This window comes from Trichosurus vulpecula, chromosome 1 (genome assembly GCF_011100635.1).
Source record: "Trichosurus vulpecula isolate mTriVul1 chromosome 1, mTriVul1.pri, whole genome shotgun sequence".
Classification (NCBI taxonomy): domain Eukaryota; kingdom Metazoa; phylum Chordata; class Mammalia; order Diprotodontia; family Phalangeridae; genus Trichosurus; species Trichosurus vulpecula.
Window position 1 is genome coordinate 90,979,676 of NC_050573.1, and position 23,107 is coordinate 91,002,782.

Sequence of the window (23,107 nt, forward strand, 5' to 3'; positions counted from 1 at the left end):
TTGTAACAAAGGATAAATGAGAAACTTAAAAAGCACTCTACAAAGTTAATTAGTGCATGATCTTAGTCTCACAGTATGTCATGTAACCCTTCTATAATTCCATATTTTTGAAAAGAAGAGAGAGAGAGATGTCTTTTTTCCTTGTCATTGGGGGACTAATCTTGGTCATAAATTATACAGCATTCAGTTTTTACATATATTTGTATATGTGGTTGTGGGTGTTTTTAAAAAGATTTTTTAAATTTTAGGGCACATTTAAAAGATATAGGAATAGTTTCCTTATGTAAATCCAAGGTTTACATCTTCCCAAGGATTATTATGTCACATAAACCTTAATATGCTGTAGTAGGCTGACTCTGAGGTACTTTATGCATTTGATAATTATTTTGAATAGAACTTCTATTATTTCTTCTTGGAGTTCAGTACATGGCTCACAGTTTTTCTCTCCTCTCCTTATACTAGGGGACTTCCACATACTTATTAACTCTCCTTCAAATTCCCAAATGACTAAGTTCCTCAATTTACTCATTTAACCATGACCTACTACTCTATCCCGTCTCAGTCATCCGAAAGATGATCATAGCCTGTGACCTGCGATCACTAAATAATGTACATCTCCATGTTTAATAATACCTGTATCCAACCAGAATCTATTGGTTTTCTACCTCTTCCTCTGCCTTCCCTTACCACATCCTACTCTTTGTTCTTGCCTTGATTGTGGCTGCAAATCTCTTTATCTTTTAGTTTTTTCCTAGGCTATCTCTTCTTCACTCGCCACTCTCTCCTCATTTCTCCATCTGGACCCTTTGGTGAACCAGTTCAACTCTACACAGCTTCTTCTTTTGAGTCTTGCTCCCTTAACATATCACCAATTGAACCCCACCATGCCTCAGCCTTGTATGACTTCCACCATCTGCTACCTTTGCACCTACACACATACTGCTGAATGAAGGTGGAGAAAAATCACATAATTGTTGTTGCTGGGTCCACTACAAATTTATGTTACATGATCTCAGCTGGTTCCTTACTGCTGCAAGATAATTTTTCTACACCTTCCTTGTCAACACACTATCACATTCTCCAGAGCAACTTTTCCCCATCTTTTTATTTTTCTTCACACCTCCCATGGCTCCCCCATACTCCCATACTCTGAGCTGAAAACTTGCCTCATATTTTACAGAAAAAAAAAATTGAGGTCATTTGCCTTAAGTTCTTTTCTCCCTTTTTCTCATCTCATATGATTCAGAAACCCTCTGCTCCTGTCTCACCTTTCACCCCTGTCTCACATAAAGAAGTGGTCTTACTCCTTACCAAGGCGTACTCTACCTGCACGATCATTCCTTCTTATTTTCCCCAATAGATTGCCCCTCCTGTCAGCTGCACTTTCTTACTTATCTTGAATCTCTCCCTGTCTACTGACTCCTTCACAGCTGTCTGTATACATATATGCAGTTGTCTCCTGAATCCTCCAAAAACCCTCACTTGATGCTTGCATCCCCACTAAGGAGGCTATATATAAGAGATGCCTCCAATTTCTCTCTTCTCACTTTCTTCTTAACCGTTTACAATCTACTTTGTTTGGCTGGGCAGTTCGGGTTAAGTGACATGCCCAGGGTCATAGCTAGTACATGTGCCAAGTGTCTGAGGCTGGATTTGAACTCAGGTCCTCCTGATTCCAGGGCTGGTGCTCTAATCACTGCGCCACCTAGGTGCCCCTACAGTCTATTTTCTTACATGATCCTTCCACCCAAACTACTCCCTCCAGTAACCAATGATCTTTTATTGCTAAATCCAATGGCCTTTTCTCAGTCCTCATTCTCTTTGACCCTTCTGCAGCCTTTGACACTGTTGATCACTCTCTCAATGCTTCTTCTGCCCACCAGACCAACTGCTCCAAGTTTCTTGCTGGATCATCTTCCAGATCACAGCTTTTAATCATAGGTATCCCCTAGTGCTTTGTCCTGAGTTCTCTTTTCTTTTCCCTCTATGCTACTTCATGTGTTATCTTATCAACTCCTGTGGATTTAATGATCATTTTTCTGCTGTTGATTCTCAAATCTACCCTATCCTGCCTTAACCTTTTTACTAACCTTCAGTTTCACATCTCCAAGCTCAACACATCCAAAATCTCCTTAAAACTCCCCTCCCACCCCAGACTTCCCTATTACTGTAGAGAATACTACCATTCTCCCATTTTTCCATTCTGGAAACATGTCATCCTGGATTCCTCGCTATCTCCCATATCCAGTTTGTTGCCAGGGTCTGTGCATTCACCTTTGCAATATCTCTCACATACACCCCCTATTCTGATACATTCACCACCTCATCATCCCATGCTTGGACTACTGCAGTAGCCTACTGGTGAGTTTGCCTGCCTCATATCTCTCCCCTTTTCAGTCCATCCTTCATCCAGCTGCCAAAGTGATTTTCCTAAAGTGCAGGTCCTAAAATGCATGTCACACCCTTACTCAGTAAACTCATTAATGGCTTTCTGTTGCCTCTAGGATCAAATGCAGAATCCTCTGTTTAGCATTTGGAGCCCTTCATAACATAGGCCCTTTCTACCTTTCCAGGCTTTTTATACCTTATTCCCTACCATATATTCTTGGATCCAGTGACATTAGCCTCTTTGTTGTTCCATGAACAAGATGTTTCATGTCAGAGTTCTAGGCATTTTCTCTGGCTGTTCCCTAATCCTGGAATCAATCATTTTCCTCCACATCTCTGCTTCCAGGCTTCCATTAAGTCCCAGTTAAGATGCTGTCTTCTACCGGAAGCCTTCTGCAACCCCTCTTAATTCTAGTGCCTTCTCTTTGTTCATTTTCCCTATATATAGCTTCTTTAGAAATAGTTATTTGCTTATTGTCTTCCCCGATAGATCTTGTGTTGCTTTTGCCTTTTTTAGTATTGCTAGTGCTTGGCATAATGCTTGGCACATAGTACTTAATAAATGTTTATTAACAGATTGAATTTTAATCTGATAACCACTGGTGCCCAATAACTCCTTCTGCTACATGCCTACTGGATCAATTGAAATAAGCAGTGAACTTTCTCATAGATGACCTACATTGTCATTTGCATCCAGTAGTGTGTCTATTGGATGATAGTCTTCTAGACCTACTTTGAAGAGTTTGAATCATTCTACTTGAGTGATGTAACACAATTCCCATTTTTCATAGATGCCTGATTTTTAGTTTTTGGTACTCCTTAGACCTTTGATTATTTGTTTATATCCTTTATTATACCCTGATTTACTCTCAGAATCTGATTATCTTATTGAACTGGTCTGAATCTTAGTAGTTAGTCAGTAAATATTCATTAAGAACTTATTATGTATCTGGCACTGTTCTAAGCACTGTTGATAGAAATACAAAAAAGAAATACGGCCCCCTGCTTTTCAGGAGCTCACTGTGTAATGGGTTGAAAGTAACACATAAAATAAAGTTGAAAAGGGATGGGAGTGTGAGGTAGGTAGTACTTCCTGGTAAGGAGATGTCTATTTACTTCATTGTCTGTGTTTATTTTCCCACTTCCTTTTTTAGCCTAGTGGAAAACAAATTTCAAGAAGAAAATTAAATTCCTGTGATATGTAATAGATCTATAGAGTTTTGGATATACCCATGTAATAGGGAGACATGAGTAGTTTCCTCTACTGGGCAATTACCTCCTCAGACAAAGACTTCCAATCACTCATGAAGTTTGTGGGGCAAGAAAAAAATCAAGTTTAAAAAATTGAAGTAAAAGCAAGCATTTTCTTTAGGTTATTCAACCAATCAATGTAGTTTTTAAAATAAAATTTTTATTGACATCTTTTTTGATTATCATCTATGTTTCCAAATTATCTCTTTTCATTCTTCCTAAGAGAGAGCAATATTTTATAAAAAAGAATAGAAAAGATGGAAGGTAACCTAGTTCACCAAAATTGACCAACACACTGAAAAAGATTGACATTATATATAGTATTCTGCTATACCTTTAGTCTTCTACCTCTGCTGAGAAATAGTGGAAAGTATCTTTTATCTCGTTGTGGGCCAAGCTTGGTCATTGTAATTTCATAGCATTCAGTTTGAATTATTATTTTTTTCATTTTTTTTCCATTTGCTTAGCCATTCCACAATCAATGGGCATCTGTTTTTTTCTCCTGTTTTTGCTATTGCAGAAAGTGATGCTAAAAATATCTCGATATATAAGGCCTTTCTTTTTTTCATTGACCTCCTGGGGATAATCCTTGGGTCAGAGGGCTTGTACATTTTTGGCACTTTTTTAGCATTAGATTAGGTGAACAGTTTCATAGCTGCAGCAGCAAGGATTTAGAGTGCTTCCCTTCCCACAGCCCTTCTACCATATTGACTCTTCTTATATTTGGTCATCTTTGCTCATTTGCAGGGTGTCAGGTTAAACTTAATAGTTGTTTTGATTTACATTCCTGTTATTAATATTTATTTGGAGCATTCTTTCATATGATTATTAACTAGTTTGTACTTCTTATTTTGAAGATTTCTTTCTCGTATACTTAATTACTTGTCTCTCTCAATTGACTTTTGATCCTATAGTTGTTAGTGCTAACGCAAGAATATAGGCTTGGACTTTTATTTGCTGTTTAATACTTTTTTTCTGGGTCTAGTGGTTATATCCAATGTATGTGAAGTAAAATACAGTATTGAATCTTTACAATCTTCCTCTAATGCCTCAACTTGATTAGTGACTTGGTGATCTTAAAGACTAGGCCAACAGAATTCAAGATGTGACAGGTTCTGATGTGATTCATAAAGCTTTGAAGTTAATTCCCAGCAGTGCATGAAGAAGCTTGTCACCAGAAGTTTGATTGACAAATTTTTCTTTTGCTACACCAACTCCTTAAGATCATTAATGAAGGCCCAGTTGTAATATTTGTTGGTGGAGAGAGTACTCCTAGCAAAGAATTCACATATCTTGGAAAACTTTGAATTCAGTTTATATGTTTAACATATTATAAAAATGTTTCAGCAATAAAGAAGTTAAACTTTAATATCATTATTAGCTAGAGAATACTAAGAATATTGTTTTGAAACAAAGCTTTAGTGTCTGTTTTAACAGCGTGCTTTGTTCTCCTGATTCTGCTCCCCTCACTCAGCATCAGATCATGTAGGTCTTTCCAGGTTATTATGAAGTCCGTCTGCTCCTCATTTCTTGTAGCGCAACAGTATTCCATTACATTCGTATACCACAACTTGTTTAGCCGTTTCCCAGTTGATGGGCATCCCCTTAATTTCCAATTCTTTGCCACCACAAAAAGAGCTGCTATAAATATTTTTATACATATGAGTCCCTTTCCCACTTGCGTGATCTCTGGGATACAGCCCTAGAAGTGGTATTGCTGGTCAAAGGGTATGCACATTTTTATAGCCCTTTGGGCATGGTTCCAAATTGCTCTCCAGAATGGCTGGATCCGTTCACAACTCCACCAGCAATGTAACAGTGTTCCAGTTTTCCCTACATCCTCTCCAGCATTTATGATAAAATTTCTAATGCCTGACTTTAATGTAGAATAAATGTAGAACTTGTAATAAATGTTTGTAATAAGTGTACTTTGTTTTTGTGGGGGGGCACATTTCAGGGCATCATTCAGAAGATAGTGGACAGTCACAAAGTAAAGCATGTGGCCTGTTATGGATTTCGACTCAGTCATCTTCGTTCAGAGGAAGTTCACTGGCTACATTTGGATATGGGTGTTTCCAATGTGAGAGAAAAATATGAACTAGCCCACCCACCGGAGGAGTGGAAGTAAGATTAAACTTTCCATTTTGTTGTGATGCCAACTCACTTCATATTTTAAAATGTATATGTGAGTCAGAGATCTTTTGTTACTTTGATTTCAGTCTCTTTTCTGAAGATACTTCTGACTCTGACAGCTGACTCTTCTTTTTCAATTATTCTGTGCAGCAGTTCTCTTTTTCATATACCTGCAAGGGGGGGTACCTAATTCCCTTATTACTGTAGCCATAGTTTGCTTTACCTAACTATGCCTAGTAAAATGTAGCACAGACTAAAAAAGATGGAGTGGTATTTAATATTCATATGGGGAATTATAGTGAGATTGTGATCAAGACATGATCTTGCAGATGGCACTGATGACCCTGGTGATATGGATTACATAGACATCCTATCCCCCTCTTTTTCCTAAGATTCAGTTTGGTAAACTAATACGAGATGTTGCTCTTAGAGCTGATAATGCTTACTTTTTTTAATATTTAAGAGATCTATAATTTTATCTCTTTGGTCACATCTTCCACCAGCATAGGTAACCCTCCTACAGCTTATTAGATTTTCATTGAGTGTTGCCTCACCTTTTAGAACAGCTTATTAATGAGCCTGTCTAAGCTTAGTTTGACTAGTTTTCAAGCATAGTCTTTTACTGATATGGTCTGCCAAAACTTATGTCCTGTGGTCATAGTCTTTGAGAACTTCTTCACTCCATGATGAAACATCAAAATAAAACTCTATTTGGGTTATAAAAAGGAACGGTGACATAGTCTCTGCCTTTAAGAAGTTCATGTTTACCGTATTCTATAGGACCTTTCCTACTGCACATAGCGCTTCATCTTAGAATGTCTAATATACTTATCATGTAAAATTCTGTATTATATTTATATGTTTGTGGTTTTTTTGTCTTAATTGTAAGCTCTATGATGACAGAGATTGTTGTATTTAAACTTTATATTTGCCTCAGTTCATAGTATATATGTGTATTTATATACATATATATCATAAGCTTTTGTAGAATGAATGAAATGAATGAAAAAATAATTATAATGGTAGTTAGAAAAATGCTAGGTGGGGGCAGCTAGGTGGTGCAGTGAGTAGAGCACTGGCCCTGGAATCAGGAGGACCTGAGTTCAAATTCAGCCTCAGACACTTGACACACTTACTAGCTGTGTGACCTTGGGCAAGTCACTTAACCCCAATTGCCCTGCCTTCCCCCCTCAGATAAAAAAAAAAGATTCAAAAAAAGAAAAACATTAGGTGCACAGTAGAGGCCAAACATAATTGCTTGAAAGATACAAGTGGGGGGACTTATAGCTGGGTAAGCAAGGAAAGATTAGTAGAGAAGGTGGAACACGGGCTGGACCTCGAAGCATGGGAATGATATAAAAAGTTGGAATTAGAAGGAATTGTATTCCATGCATGGAGGTTGGTCTGTAAGACAGAATCCATTACTCAGTCAATCAATAAGAATTCATTAAGCACCAACTTTGTGCCAAGTGTTGGGGATGAAAAGATTAAAAGAAAACAATCCCTGCTCTCAAGGAGCTTATAGTCTTATCTGAGAAGGCAACATATGCATATTAAATAAATACAAAATAAATGTATATAAGATAAATATTGGGTAATTTGTGGGAGAGACTGCTATAGTGCAGCTGGGTCAGAAAAGGCCTCCCTCATGTAAGAGGTAGAAGTGAAGGAGTGCATTCTAGACATGGGAAACAATTTGTGCAAAGGTATGGAGACAGGAGACGAAATGTCATAAAAGGAATGGGGAAAAGACCATCAAAGAGCATGTCAAGGGGGCGTGCTCAGGCTGTAAAAACAGATGGGAGCCAGGTTGTGTAGGACTGTAAATGCCAAACAGAATAATTGATGTTTGCTTCTGAAAATGGGGGAATTTAGAAGCTGGAGTTTATTAAGTAGAGAAGTGCCATAGTTGGACTTGTGCTGTAGGAAATCCCCTTGTCAGCTGAATGTGGAGGTATTTATCCAGCCATAACCTCTGTTTGACTTCTAGTCCCCAACTGCCTTTTGGACATCTCAAACTCGATGTTCCATAGATATCTTAAATGCCCATGTCCAAAACTGAATTCATTATCTTTGCCACCCCCCACCCCACCTCCGCCAAACCTCTTTTTTTCTTACTAATTCCCTACAACTGTTGAGGGCATCAGCATACTTCCAATTACCCAGGCTTACAAAGTAGATATCATCATTGACTCTTCACTCTCTTTTCACTGTCCCCATCCAATCTGTTGCCACGTTCTGTCTACTTCACCTATGTAATATCCCTAGTAAATGTCCCCAACTCTTTTCTTATACTGCTACCACCCTGTTGAAGGCCCTCATCACCTCACACCTGGACATCATAGTAGCCTTCTGGTTGGTCTTCCTTCCTCAAGTCTCTCCCCACTCGAATTCATCTCCCACTTAGCTGTTAAATTGATATTCCTAAAATCTAACCCTATTCAGTGAGCTTCAGTGGTACCTGCTACCTTCAGAATCACATATGAAATCCTCTGCTTGGCTTTTTAAAGCCTCCATAACTTTGCCACTTCCTACCTTTCCAGTCTTCTTAAAGCTTATCTGTACATATTCTACAATCCAAATCCTCTTTTCTGTTCTTTACACTATCTCTTCACTCTGCATTTTTATTGGCTCACCCCCTGCCTAGAATTCTATCCCTCTTTACCTCCACATCCTGGCTTCCTTACCTTCCTTCAAGTCTTATCTAAAAGACGGCTTTTATAAGAATATTTTCGCACTCATTTTTAATGTTAATGCTTTCCCTTTGAGATGATCTCCAGCATATCCTGATTATATCTTATTTGTATATAGTTGTTTCCATGTTGTCTAATTTGACTCTTAGCTTCTTGGCAACAGCAGCTGTTTATTTCTTTCCCCACCCCTTTTCCTTATTATCTCCAGCACTTCCACCTGTGCCTGACACATAGTAGGTCCTTAATAAATTATTGTTGATTTGACCTGACTTGGAGGATGCATTAGAATGGGGAAAAACTTGAGGCAAGAGAGCCAAATAGGAGGCTATTAGAATACTTTAGGCTAGAGGTGAGGACTTGAATTAAGGTAGCAGTGAAGGGAAGGGAGGGGAGATAAGTATTTGTATAGTGACACAGGGGTGGGGAACCTGAGGCCTTGAGGCCACACGTGGCCTTCTAGGTCCTTGAATGCAGCCCTTTGACTGAATCCAGGTTTTACTGAACAAATCCATTTATTAAGGGGATTTATTCTATGAAGTTTAGATTCAGTCAAAGGGCTGCACCTGAGGACCTAGAGGATCACATGTGGCCTTGAGGCTACAGGTTCCCCACCCCTGGATAGTGCCTACTATGTGACAGATACTATGCTAAGAGCTTTTACAAATATCTTATTTGATCATCACAACAACTCTGTGAAATAGGTGTTAATGGAGAATGGTGTGAATGGAGAGAAGATGACTGATGCAAGAGATGTTGTACATGTGAAATTGGTAAAATGTGGTGACTAATTGGATACGTGAGGTGACAGAGAATGAGATGCCAGTGTTTCAGACCTAGAATGATGGTATCCTTGACAGAAAAAGGGAGGTTTGGAAATGGGTTACGGGTGGGAGGAAGGAATTTGAGAGGGGGATGGAAAGCAGTAATGAATTATATTTTGGTTATATTGATTTTGAGAGGCCTAGAGGACATTCATTTTAAAATGTCCAATAGGCAGTTGATGATATGAGACTGCATCTCAAGAGAGATGAGAATTAGCTGTATATATTTGGGAGTCATCCGTGTTGACATGATAATTGAACCTGTGGAAGCTGTTGAGGTTACTGAGAGAGAAGAAAAAGGGCTAGGACAGAGTCTTGAAGTACATCCACAGTTTGGGGTGTGATATAGATGATGAAGCAGCAAAAGAGACTGGGAAAGAGCAGACAGGCAAAGAGAAACAAGACAAAGAAAGGGTAATAGATACTCAGTTCACAAAGGAAAGGCTGGTGAGCAGTATCAAATGCTGGGACCAAGAGGGATAAGGATTTTAAGAAGGCTATTGGACTTAACAATTAATAGAATATTGGTAATTTTGAGGTGAGCATTTCTGTTGAGTGATGATAGTTTTCTCATTTTCATTCATTTAGTTTTAAAATAATAAATTACCATGCTTACAGTTATACCTTCTGTTTTTTTTTTTCTTTTTGGTCTTCGAACAATCAGATACCTGATGTATACAGTGATATCTCTAGGTGATCAAGAAAAGATTAAATAGTATTCAGAGTTCTCTGTTCACCATGGCAGTGAAGTGTGTACTATATTTTAGAAAGATTTACAGTAACATATGTTGAAAGTTTTTAAAGAAAGCTCCAGGTACTGGGAAACTTCATTTGTGAACAATCTTTCCTCTCCCCTTCTTCCTCCGCAATAGTGTCAATAAATAAAATCTTGCTATCTTGAAAATTATCCAGAATTCTAAATTCTGGGATTTGAGAGCCAATTTTGGGAGAATTAACCTCAGTTAGATTCTGAGAAACAGAGTATTTAGGTCTTATGCAAATTACTGGCTTTCTGTTCAAATAAACAAGAGCATTTCAGTTGCTATCAAGATGAAGCTCACATTCTACTACTTAGCACTCAGCTGTTAAATGTTGGTCAGCAGTTCCTCACAAACCAAAGAGGATATTTTTCCAGTCCTTTGAAAAAATGAGCTCTTTATGTAGAAGAAAGGTGTCTTTTTCAAAGGGGGAAAAAGCATTAATACTGAGATGAGAACACTGTCTAAAAGCAAGACAGCAATTGAAAGCCTGGTTTGGTTTGGTTTTTTTTTTTTTCTAAAATACCATTTCCCTTTCTTTCTCATTTAAAAAAAATTGCTGTTTAATTTTTAATTTATGTTATGTATAATCTAGTATTTATAACATGAGATGTATTTAAATATTACAATGAATGTTTTATTTTTTTAAAATATTATTAAGTAAAGCCTGTGATGAAAAGTGCATTTTTATTGGTTATCTTGCTATATTGTGTTCAATATTGGTGAAGAATACTTCAGCATTACATATATTTGTGTTTGTAGACTCATAGACCTGAAGGAGACATTGGGGGAATCTATTCTGACTCACTAATTTTATAGATGAAGAAACCGAGGGCCAAGGAGATTAACTAACTTACCCAAAGTTATTCAGGTAGTACACAATAGAGGTGATATTTAAAGTCAGGTATTCTTACTCTTAATCTAGCATTTTTTGTTTTCATAATTTAATCAGGTGGTTGGTTGATTATAAACATATATAGTTAGCAATTAATATGTTCAAGGCACTGTACCAGTTGGAGATAAAAACACTTAAGAATAACCATTACTCTCCAGCTTACATTCTCCAAGAAGGATAAAACATGGTCAGAGATAAGCTAATACAGGAGATATACATGTATATATGTATATGTATGTATATGTAATATTGAATTATATAACATGTAGATGTATATTAAATATATATTTTGTAAAAGGGGTATATGTGTACACACACAGAGTCATACAAAATTATTGAGGAGAGAGTTATAACAACCTTGCCCTTGAGGAGAAGCCTCTTGAATTAAGTCAGATTTGAACTATGACCTGAAAAAACCTTAGTTACAAGAACAGGGGTGAGGAGTGAGAAAAAAACAAAAAGAAAACAGGGAGTGATTGTTGAGATCATTTCAAATTTTAGGTGTTCTTAATTTTTTTTTTTTAGTGTAGAAGTTTCAAATATGGACAATGGAGGGAAACCATTTGAATTTATAAACACTAACACTTTAAGTGATTTATTACTTTTCAAGTGGGAATAAAAATTGGCATCCGTGCTAAAGATAAATTCTAGTTTTGTGCTAGATATTTTCCAAGAACTTTTGATGTCCTGACTATTAATGTTCAACTTTGGCACAAGATGTTGACAGCTTTTTGAACTATTGTATTATGTAGAAGAAAGTAAAAAGGGCTGGCAAAGTTGTAAGGAGAATCTTTTTGAAAGCTGAGAAATTATCCTTTTCACTTCCTTTGTATCATGTGGAGGGGACTGTTCTCTGTTAACGAAGAGGAAGAAGTTACTGTACAGTGCTGTCATACCCCATGGATACTTATCCACCTTTGTTGGATAAATTCCTGATACTTCAGTTGGAGTAGTGTGAATTCACAGTTTTACTCATTTGATTCACTTATTCTTCTATTCATATACTCTAGACACTGCTTGGCTACTGCTCAGCTTGAGCAGACCAAGAACATGGGGAGTGATCTCAGGAGCCGGAGTTGGGAATAAATGCAACGTAGTAGCCATGTAGTGTCTAGTATCCACGATGCTTCATTTTCTGTGTAAACTTCACTTCTTTGCAATTTGAGCAACTCCTTATGCCAAGTCATAGTCATAGATCCCTAGCTGATAGAGGGCGTTCATCTGTGATGAAATGATAAATCCCAAAGATTCTGAAAAAAATAATTCTTTGAAGAGTTCATGCGACAAACTTCCAAAAACATGTAGTTTGTTTTATTTCTGTGCTATCCAGACTTCTTTTATTTATAATTAAAGTGGAACTCATCTTTATCCTGAACTAGCCATTCTTCCTAACTTCCCCCTTTGCTATTGAGAGCAGCACCATCCCTACAGTTACCAAGGTTTGCAACCTGAGAGCCATTTTCTGCTTTTCACTCTCCATCTTCTCTTGAATCCATTTCCTTCCATATGTGTTGTGCCACTTCGGGCCATCACCATTTTTTATTTACACTGTTACATAGCTGTGAAGTTGATAGTTCTAAAGCACAGATTTGACTATATCACTACATTACTCGGGAAGCTTCAGGGTTCACCATTGCCTCTAAGACAGTAGTTTCTGAACTTTATGTAGCAATGGCCTCCTTTAAAACAAAACAAAACAGGAGGAAAAAAAATCCCACCCCCCACCACCACTTTTTGATAAAATGATCTATACAAGTGATTTTTTAAAAAGCTTATATTTTATTAAAATAAGATGAACTTATTAAAATTGTCATAACAAGTTTTAAGCATGCAGTAGAATAATGTATAAATTAATATAAATCATCACTGTACTGCAGTCACTGTCGTAGGATCCTAGATTAAGAGAAGGAAGGGATTTTTGAGCTTCTCTGTTCAAACCCCCTCATTTAGTGATAGAGGACACTGAGAACCTGAAAACCAGAGAGTTAAATGATTTGCCCGTAATCACGAAGTCAGAAAACGTCAGAGTCAAGATTTGAACCCAGGTTATCTGACTCCAGATCTATCTTCCCTTCCCCTGCACCAAACTACCTTTTAAAGGGAAAACACAGTGGTGGCAGTGACTCTCCACATCTTTGAACCTTTTTACTGTGATAAACTTTGTACCTTATCCCCCTAATGGCAGGAAGTAAGGAGATAGAAAGGCATGGAGTTGTTACCCCTAAAAGTGTCTCTGTGCAGCCTGACCCTAGGAACCTTCTGTACTCATAAGGGTACATGAGGTTTCCAAGCATAATGATGATATAAGAAATGATGATGACACTGATAATGTAGAGGGAGAAATGAACCGAGGAATGTAGAAATCCCAAACCAAAATTCCCAAGGCAAGGCCACCTGGAATGAATTCGCCGACCCAAGCATTCTTTAAGTCAAGGAGGCAAGGATTTATTACTCTTTAAGTAAATAAAGCAGGCAAGAGTTCTTAGGGAACCTGCAACCATACAGGGCTACAGGGAAGGTTTAAGTACAAGATTTAGGGATGAAACCTGTCAATCAGGTGTGTTGGGGTGGGATTAGGGAGTGGTCAGGGCATGGTTAGGGGTTGGTCAGTTCTTAAAGAAATGTGCACTTTTTGTATCTACTGCGCCGGTATCTTACCCAGAGTTCACTGGGAAATAGCCCAAAGTGGGGCTACCGGGGGTGTGGTTTTGCCTGTGAAACATCACTACGTCACCAGGAGTTCAGGGCTAGCTGGAAATACTGGCTAGGTTCCATCAAGTGCCTTGTTAGTCAAGATTAATGTAAGGGAGTATACATTTGAACTATGTCTAGGATATATGTTAGACTCAGAATATGGTCAGTTATCAACACCTGGGAATCAAACTATAATTGGGCATAGCTGCTTACTAAGGAAGAAGCAGAGATAATTTGGGGGCACACTGCCCTTTAGCTAGGGAGGCTGCCTGAGAAAGAATATGTTTGAGAACTAGATGTGTTCTGAAATTGGAATTCTGCCACAGGCACAGGCACCCAAGCAGAGGCTAAGGGGAAATGTGATGTTAGAATTAGGGTCCAAGCACAAGCACCCCATCAATAATACCTAACATTTATATGACACTTATTATGTATGTGCCTGGCATTGTGTTAAGCATTTTACAGTTATTACTTCATTTGAAGTAGATCCTGTTATTATCCCTATTTTAGAGTCATGCAACTAGTAAATGCCTGAGGCTAGATTTAAATTTAGGTCTTCCTGACTCCAGACTCATTGCTCTATTCATCTGTGCCACCTAACTGAACATTGTAGAGAGACACCAAGGAGCCCACAAAGCAGTGACATCCTGGTACCTAACATCCAGGGAACTTCTGTAGCCTCTTTTTCGCAAGGAGAGGCATGGTTTCCAAGCCTTCCCACAGCAGGGTGGGACATTTGATTAGCTAGCATCAGGTTGCACAACCGTCTTCTGAATCCTGAGTCTTTTCCCCCAAAGCAGACATCCCTGCCATGGACCCTGCAAGAGATATACAATCTTTATTCTTTATCCCTAGCAGTTTGAACAAATTGGTATTGCTAGCATTTTTTGTGGACTTTGATTATGCTTTTATGTAGAAGCTGTATTTGAAAGCATTCACTAAAATTTGCCCATTATTCGGCACTCTTTCTGAGGCCTTACAGTCAACTGTCAGTCAATAAGTCAGTCATTAAGCATTTATTAAGTGCTTACTGTGTTTCTGGCACAGTGTTAATTGGGGTGCATACAAAAAGAGGCAAACCACAGTCCCTGATTTCAAGAAACTCAAAATCTAGTTGGGAAGACAGCAAGCAAGGAAACAAATATGTTCAAACAAGCTATATATAGGATAGATAGGAGATAATCAACAGAGGGAAGGCCTTGAAATTAAGAGGGGTTGGGAAAGGCTTTCTGTGGAAGATGAAATGTTAGTTGGAACTTAAAGAAGCCATGAAGGTCAGTAGTCAGAGGGGGGGAAGGGAGAGCATTCCATTCTTGGAGGAGAGCCAGAGAAAGTGCCTGGAACTCAGAAATGGAATATTTTGTTCACGAGCAGCCGGGAGGCCTGTGTCACTGGATTGAAGAGTACACCTGTTGGGGAGTGAAGTGTTAGAAGACTGGAAAGGTAAGAGGGGGCTGCATTATGAAAGGCTTTGAGTGCCAAACACAACATTTTGCATTTGATCCTGAAGGTGATAGGAAGCTACTGAAGTTCATTGAGTAGCGGGGTGACACAGTTGAACTTGCTTTGTAAGAAAATCATTTTAGTGACTGAAAGGAGAATGTTTTGGATTGGGGAAGAGACTTGAGGCAGTGTTGTAACAATCTTGCTAGCAGCTTCTGTGGGGGTGTAAGATCTACCAACAACCAGCACCCAGAAAGCTGCCAACACAGGTTCTTTAATCTGCTTTACTAAGGAAAGTAACTTTAAGGGGTTAACAATCTCAGTTTAATCAAACATAGGAATATCATTCACAGTTCAGGGGGAAAAGATCAGCCCCCTGAACTTCAAGGGAAATACAAACAGAAATTACAAACATCAACAGACAGACCTTGTCTGATTCAAATCACAATACGTAGTTACCAGTGCCAACTTCTGGGTTGCAAAGCCGGGGGGGGGGGGGGCGGGGCAGTTTGCAGCTTGCCAGTAATAGCAATGACCCAGACAGAGCAGAAGACTGCCTGCATGAGAACTTTGGAAAGGTGAGAGTGGTGAGCTGCCTTCCAGCTGACTTTGGTGAGGCAAGCACAAAGGCAGGGAACTGCCTACATCTGGATTCTGGCAGAAGCCAGGCTTTTTTCTGCCTTCCCCTGGGCCTGCTTGGGACCCAGGAGGGAGGGGTGGATTTGACTATGGTGGGTGGGAGGAAGTGCCTTGGACCCCCAAGGACCCCACCCTGTTGGCTTTGTTGCCCAGCTGCTCCCCAGGACTTGGAAGTGGGGTGCTGGAGCAGTGTGGGGAGGACATATCCCCAAGAGAACTCTATTTGGACTTTGGGCCTTTGTATGCTGGTACCTGAGGGTGCCAGGAAGAAGCCTGCAACTACTCTGTGGGGAGGACACACCCTCAAGAAGAACTTTACTTGGACACTCTATGGACTAAAGAGATTGAATTGCTTTGACCTAGGGGTGGATGGTGTATTGTAAACAAGTATTTTTGGAATGATAGTGAATGATATGTTTTGTTATATTTCCCTGAATGTGATTGCAATATATAATGCTTCTATTTTGTTCCAGGATCTATGGCCATTTAATTTAGATATTGTTAGTCCATGGATCCTGGAAAGGGGTGGACTATGTAATAGTAATTAAGGTGGGACTTTTTGCTTTTCTCTTAAGTGCCTCTAATGATTCTGGCCTTTGTTTGAATGGGGCAGATAAAATGAGATATTTTTGTCTTGGAGTATTTCTCAGCACTGAGACAATTGGGAGTCATTGATTTGTATGTGATACTGGGGATGGGGAACTTTCCCACACCCAGCCTGGGTGAGGTCAGAGCCCTCAGGGCTCTGAGCAGGATATAATTGAGGACAGCTTGGCATTTGACTTTTGGGGCACACTCATGGAAGGAATGTTGAGACTCTGGGCAAGCAATAAACTGCCCCCTGGCTTTGTAACCCAGAAGTTGGCACTGGTAACTATGTATTGTGATTTGAATCAAACAAGGTCTGTCTGTTGATGTTTGTAATTTCTGTTTGTATTTCCCTTGAAGTTCAGGGGGCTGATCTTTTCCCCCTGAACTGTGAATGATATTTGTATGATTAAACTGAGATTGTTAACCCTTAAAGTTACTTTCCTTAGCAAAGCAGATCAAAGAACCTGTGTTGGCAACTTTCCGTGTGCTAGTTGTTGGTGGGTCTTACACCCTTACAGCAGCTGCTAGCAAGATTGTTACAACAGGCAGGCAGACCCAGCAGTAGGCGATTGCAGTAGTCTAGGCATAGGTGGAGGACAGGAGGGAGGGTCTGAACCAGAAAGGTAGCAGTGACAGAGGAGAGAAGGGCCATATATGAGAGATGTTTCAAAGATGAAATTGACAGACTTAAGCTCTAGATTGGATACAGGGGTGGGTTTGGGTGTCCTGTGAGAGACAGTGTAGAGTTGAGGATGATTCCCAGGTGACAAGCTTTAGGGACTGGGAAGATGTTGTTTCCCTCAACAGTGATAGGGAAGGTGTGGTGGTAAGGGGAGTGAAGTTTAGGAAGAAAGATAATAAGTTTGTTTTTGGACATATTTAGTTTAAGATGTGTACAGGACATCTAGTTTGAGATGTTTGAAAAGCAGTTGGATGTGTGAAATTGGAAGTCAACAGAAAAAAATGGGACAAGATAGGTAGATTTTAGAATTATCAGCAAAGATGGTAATTAAATCCTGGGAAATGATGAGATGGCCAAATGAAGTAGTAAAGAGGGAGAAGAGAAGATAGACCAGGACAGAACCCTGAGGAACACACCTATGGTTAGAGGGCATGATCTAGATGTGGATCCAGCAAAGGAAACTGAGAAGGAGACTTCACCTGCTTTGCCACTACATCCTGAGGAGTATGAAAACTTTCCATTTGACTTGAAGGGAAAACCTTCCCTATGTGTTGTGTCCTCCATTAGACTATGAGCTTCTTGAGACCAGGGACTGTCTTACTTTTTTATTTGTATACCTGGCTCTTACTTAGCACACTGCTTTTGCACACAATAAGCACTTATTATTTCATTCTTTCTCCCTTTTCCAAAAGGATGTCATCAGAGTTTTTGTCAGATTCTTTGATAGAATTTTGTTAAAAACAACAACAAAAACCTGCTTTTCTTCCTTTTAAAATCTTTTTTTTTTTACAAGGAAGGGCTTCTTTGCTTGAAGGGAAGGGAGATGGCAGGGAATCTTTGAGAAGTAAAATAATTTTAAAACTCTTTAAATTTGACCTATAGTATTCTTCTGACATACTAGTTTTATAAGCCAGTTATAAAAGTGAGTGAAGTTAAGCTGGCATGATTTGTTCTTGGTGAAGTCATGTTGGCTTTTTGCAATCACTGTTTCCTTTTCTAGATATTTACTGACTAACCATCTTCTCTCCCACCCCCAAGTAAAGGCATTTATTGGGGTTAACACAGTACACCAAGCACCCTCCTTTGTCCCTTAAGGGAGACCCCAACTTAAGGGGGGGTGGCATCCCCCAAGGGAGAGGGGGCTTAAGGGAGATGGATCCTTAAGGGAGACCCCAGATTAAGGGGAACACACTCACTTAAGGAGGATGCCCCCTAGCCAGGAGAGACTAGGAATTCTTATAGAGCAGACCTGCACAACTTGCCAGTAGGTTAGGGGTCAAAATTAAAATAGGCTAAACTTCTTTGGGCTAAAGATAGGTTTTAAGTGGCTCACTTTCCAAATAAAGGTATAATTAATGATTAAACTATTTTGCAAATAAACCAGGTTTTTAAAAAAGGGAAATTTCAATTAATATCAATTAATTACACTTATTACTTAAAATTTTAATTTATCGTGAAATCACATTAATGTTAAAAAATTACTTTGTTAATCGGTACAAGTTTTAATACATTTTTCAGTTTTTCTTACTGTTTACATTTAGTAAAAGACTGAAAACACAGTGAAAAGGTACTGGTGAAAAGATACAACTCTCCTTCTAGAGACAGACTGGTTGGTTGCTTCAGGTCATGTGACAAACAGGAGAGAGTAGGCAGTGGCAACCTACCCGCCAAGTTACAGACTGGGACACTAGTGACTAGTAGAAGTCAGGTTAAGTGGGTCACAGACGAAGTACTAGTTAAATCTTTACTTACTTTTACATCCTCTGCATCTTTCTCCAGTGCCTTTGGTGGGCCACAAATAGTCCCACAACAGGCCATATGTTGCGCAGGCATGTTGTAGAGTAAAACCTTCGGTGGGGAGATGAGGTGACCAGGGAGTTTTGGTCTTTATTCCGTTGCTAACCCCTAGGGCAAGGGGGAGGGGTGGAGAGGCCCCTGTTAGTTTTGGCATTTCATTCACCAGCCTACTTGAATCTCACTGTCTCCTAAAGTGGCTTTAACTGGTACATAAGATAATGGGCTTCTCATTGTCCACTCCATTTGAATATCATCATCTTCCACCCTCAAGAAGTAGACACCCAAATTCATTTGAGGAAAAAAAGCAAGGGTCATGTATTCCTCATCAATTCCCCTTCAAACAGTGGGGAATCAAATTCATTGGACAAGTGGCATAGAGCTGTCCCTGCCTCAGTGGGTGGGGAAGGTGGGGGGGGGGGGGCTGGAAGGGAGAAAGTTGACTGGAACTGAGCATAGGCCAAGTCCAGGGGATTATAGGTGGGTATGGGCTAGAATCCTTCAGACTGGCTTGTCTGAAATTTGAGGCTAACCTTGAAGGCACAAACTTGGTTAGAAAGTTCAAAAGGCAAGATCTAAACATCAAAAGGAACAAGTCAATGAAAAGCAAAGGTGGGACGGGGTGGATGCGCAGTGTTTAACCATTTAATAGATGATACATTTCAGAATTTTGCAAAAGATTGAAGTTAAGCTCAAGCTTCTTTCAAATCTATATTCAAATCCCACTTTTTTCAGGAAACTTTTCCCAGTCTCCTCCACTCTGTCCCATACTCCCTCCATGCTTTTGCCATCTGATCTGAAATTACCTTCAGTTTACACTGTTTATATCTTGTTTGTATGATTTTTATTTTTTTGGCATTCTATCTTCCCTTTTAGAGAATGTGAGTTTCTTGAAGGCAGGGATTTTGTTTTTGTTTCTTTGTATCTACAGAGCTTAACACAATACATGACAAATAGTAAGGGCTTGACAAATGCTTGTGGACTAACAGAGGCCATGCAACTTACTTTCTTCCCCCAGTTCAACTCTGAGTCTAGCTCACTATGGATTTCTAGTGTTCATCCAACATAGAAATATTGATGGACCAATGTGATGTTGTCTCTCCTGTTTGTCATATTTCAAAATAGTTTTTCTTTATCTACTTGGCTTTTTTTGTAAGAATAGGTCAAGCTCTTTTTGAGCTGTTTTTAATTTTCTTTAGGAAGCTCTGAATTGTTATTGGGGCTTTTGCAACCTGTGCCAATTTGAGGATGTTAAAGTGTCCTTGATGGTTACAACCTTTAAAGAATCTCTTGTCAAATGAGATAAAATGCACAGTGATTTGCAAGCTTTAAAAGTGAATTATTAAATGCTGTTATTTGACAAATATATGTAAGATAAGTTTTTAAAGGGAGGAATTTAAGGTAGCATCTTTCAAATTAATGCTTTATTCATTTGTACAGGAAGCTAGTTGGTGAAGTGGATAGAGCATTAGGAGTTTAAATCAGGACTCAGACGTTTACTACTAGTATGACCCTGGACAAATCACTTATCCCTGTTTGACTCAATTTCCTGATCTGTCCGATGAGCTGGAGAAGAAATGGCAAATCACTGTACTATCTTTGCCCAGAAAACCCCAAATGGGGTCATGAAGACTTGAACTCTACTAAAATGACTTAATAGCAATAATACCAAAAATATGTGGTTTCCAGTTTGAAAAAGCCTGCTTATTTCTTCCTCAGACCTTAATTCATGATGCCCAAATGGATGTATAGGATATTCTTATGAATATGGTCTATAAGTTGGTAGTTGCTGATATTTTCTTATTTATTTTTAAATTATTTTTTAAAAAATAACAGTAATGTCAGATTTTTTCCCAAAACTTTTAACCCACTGAGACACCCCCCCTTCAGACATTTTGAGACCAGTTTCTCAACCCTTAAACTGTGTCAGCTCAAGCATAGACCTACTTATTGATGTTAATAATAATGTTAATATTATGACATCAAATATCCCTTTTTTGTTATCTTAATACAAAATTAGAAATAAAGAATTTTAGAAGGAAAATGTAATCTTAGTTGTCATTTTGATCAACTCTCATAATTTATAGATAAAATAATGTGATACAAAGAGATATTAATAACTCACCTTCAAGGTTCCATAGCTCTAATTGTTTGGATAGTTTTTCCTTTTGTTGACAGATGGGAATGTTTTGAGAAAAACAAGTTTAAAATTTTAAAAAAAGATCGTTTAGGGGAACTGGATTTTTGTGTGTGGAGAGCAAAGATTTAGTAGAAGAATTGTAGCTGTCCTGAAGGATTGTAAAGGTTGTGGTCATATAGAAGAGGGATCAGGCTTGTTTCAGTTGGCTTTAGAAGACAGAATTAGGAGCGATAAGAGGAAGGTATAACAAAGGGATTGTGGTTGGATGGAAGGAAAAAATTTATTAAAATTATAGCTGTCCAGAAGTGAAATGGGCTGCATCAGAATTCTGTATCACCTGAAGTTTTCAAATGGATAATAATTTTCATTATTTCATTATTTCATATAATAAATTTCATTATTCATCAGTAAATTTCATTTCATTTCAAATCTTTCAGATTTACACATGTAAATTTGATTTTTACAGCACTTTATATGATAGGTGCTGTTACCGTCCTCATTTTACTGTTGAGGGAACTGGGCCTTGAGAGAATTAAGTCATTTATCCAGGGTTACATAGCTAGTAATGAGGCTGTATTAAACTCAGGCCTTCCTGACTCCAACTTCAGTGATCTATGCCACTTGGCTGCCTAGATGGATATCCTAAGACTGCTTACTGGCAATGTTGTATTTGGGATTCCTATTTAATTATGGATTGGATTGCTTCCAACTAACCACCACAGCAGTAATCCAGGGGAAGGATCCATGTAAAGAAGGGATCCTCTATCCTGACCCCCACCAATACCATCTGCTTACTACCTACCATCAAGGAGACAGGCAAGTCACCTTAGCTGAAGCAGCAAAGCTACTTGAGGGAAGGTCAAAAGGTGCTATGTGGCAACCAGCACCTCCACTTTGATGATCACCTCACATCAGACTCCACTAGAGATATTCCAGGACTCTTTATTCAGGAGCTCCCTCGATAATAGTACCCACCATATCATAAGCTCTGCTTCTAGCTCCCCACCCCTACTTCCTACTTCCAGCCATTGTTGAATGAAATACCACTTCTGGCTATGTGAACTGGCAGTCATTGTTGTAGGACTAGAGTCCCTGCCTTCTGAGCAGTCACAGCTACTGAAGGCCCAGAGAAGAAATTTTGTACTACCTAAGTCCTTGGTGTCAAAAAGATTCAACATTATAAATGAATTTAATTTTATTATTGGAAACAGCACTAAAGAAAAGATGCATTGCCATTGAAAGCTGTTTGGGTAGTGGTGGGGAACTTGCAGCCTGAAGGCTACATGTGACCTGGAGGCCACAAGTTCCCCACCCCTGCTGTTGGATCTTTCCATTTCAGTAGCAACTGAAATATTTTATATATGTTTTCATTGCTTATTAGAATGTGAGCTTCTTGAGAAAATAAACTATCTTACTCCTTTTTTGGATCTCCCATACTTCCTACAATGCTTCCCATAGAAAGCACTTAAGTAGTTTTTCCATTCATTTATGATTTCTGGTGTCTTTTCCATCCTAGGATTCTTTTCAGTCTTCCTCTCTGAAACTCCCTAAAGCCCCTCTTTTTTCCTAGTTCTTTATTGCATTGTAAAGTAGAAAAATCATAATGTAGAATCTAGTCCTGGAAGGTACTTGGAGGTCATTTAGTTCAACTCCTCCTTTTTATTCATAGGGAAATTGAAGCCCAAATTAAAGGCAAGATTAGAACTGTTAGTTTTTGTTTCTAGAGCCAGTTTTCTTTTTACTATCCTGCATCTATGCCTGTTAGTCTTTGCGAAGGTTTAAAATATCTCTTTCATGACAGATGAGTAGTTTTCATGACCATATTCTGGATTTCAGTCTTAGGATACAGAATTGATTCATATTTAACATTGGCAATAGCATAATTTTAGTGATATGATATCTGTACCATAGAGAGAAATTATGATGTAGTAGAATGAGTCCTAGATTAGGAGTCAGGAGAAATTTGGGTTTAAGTCTTGGCTTTTCAATCAGTGCTTTCTGTTCATGAGAACTTCTGCAAGTCTCTTGATCTTCATGAACCACAGTTTCCTTATCAACAAAATGGGAATAATAATAATACTTAAAATATATTCCTCATATAGAGGGTTTTGATGAAAACAGTTTGTGAACTATTATATAAATGAATTCCTTTTATAGACGGAATTTTCATAATCAGTATTTCTAA

The 23,107-nt window shown here is 38.7% G+C and overlaps 1 protein-coding gene across 6 annotated transcripts in view; it reads left to right on the plus strand.

The window, feature by feature from the left end:
• The window catches only part of PTK2 (protein tyrosine kinase 2), a 434,883-nt gene that overhangs the window by 160,196 nt on the left and 251,580 nt on the right, over positions 1-23,107 (plus strand). For all 6 annotated transcript variants that reach the window (XM_036741078.1, XM_036741072.1, XM_036741073.1 and 3 more), the window contains one exon: positions 5,597-5,763. In XM_036741078.1, the coding sequence (XP_036596973.1) occupies positions 5,597-5,763 (167 nt within the window). The remainder of the gene's footprint in view (positions 1-5,596; positions 5,764-23,107) is intronic.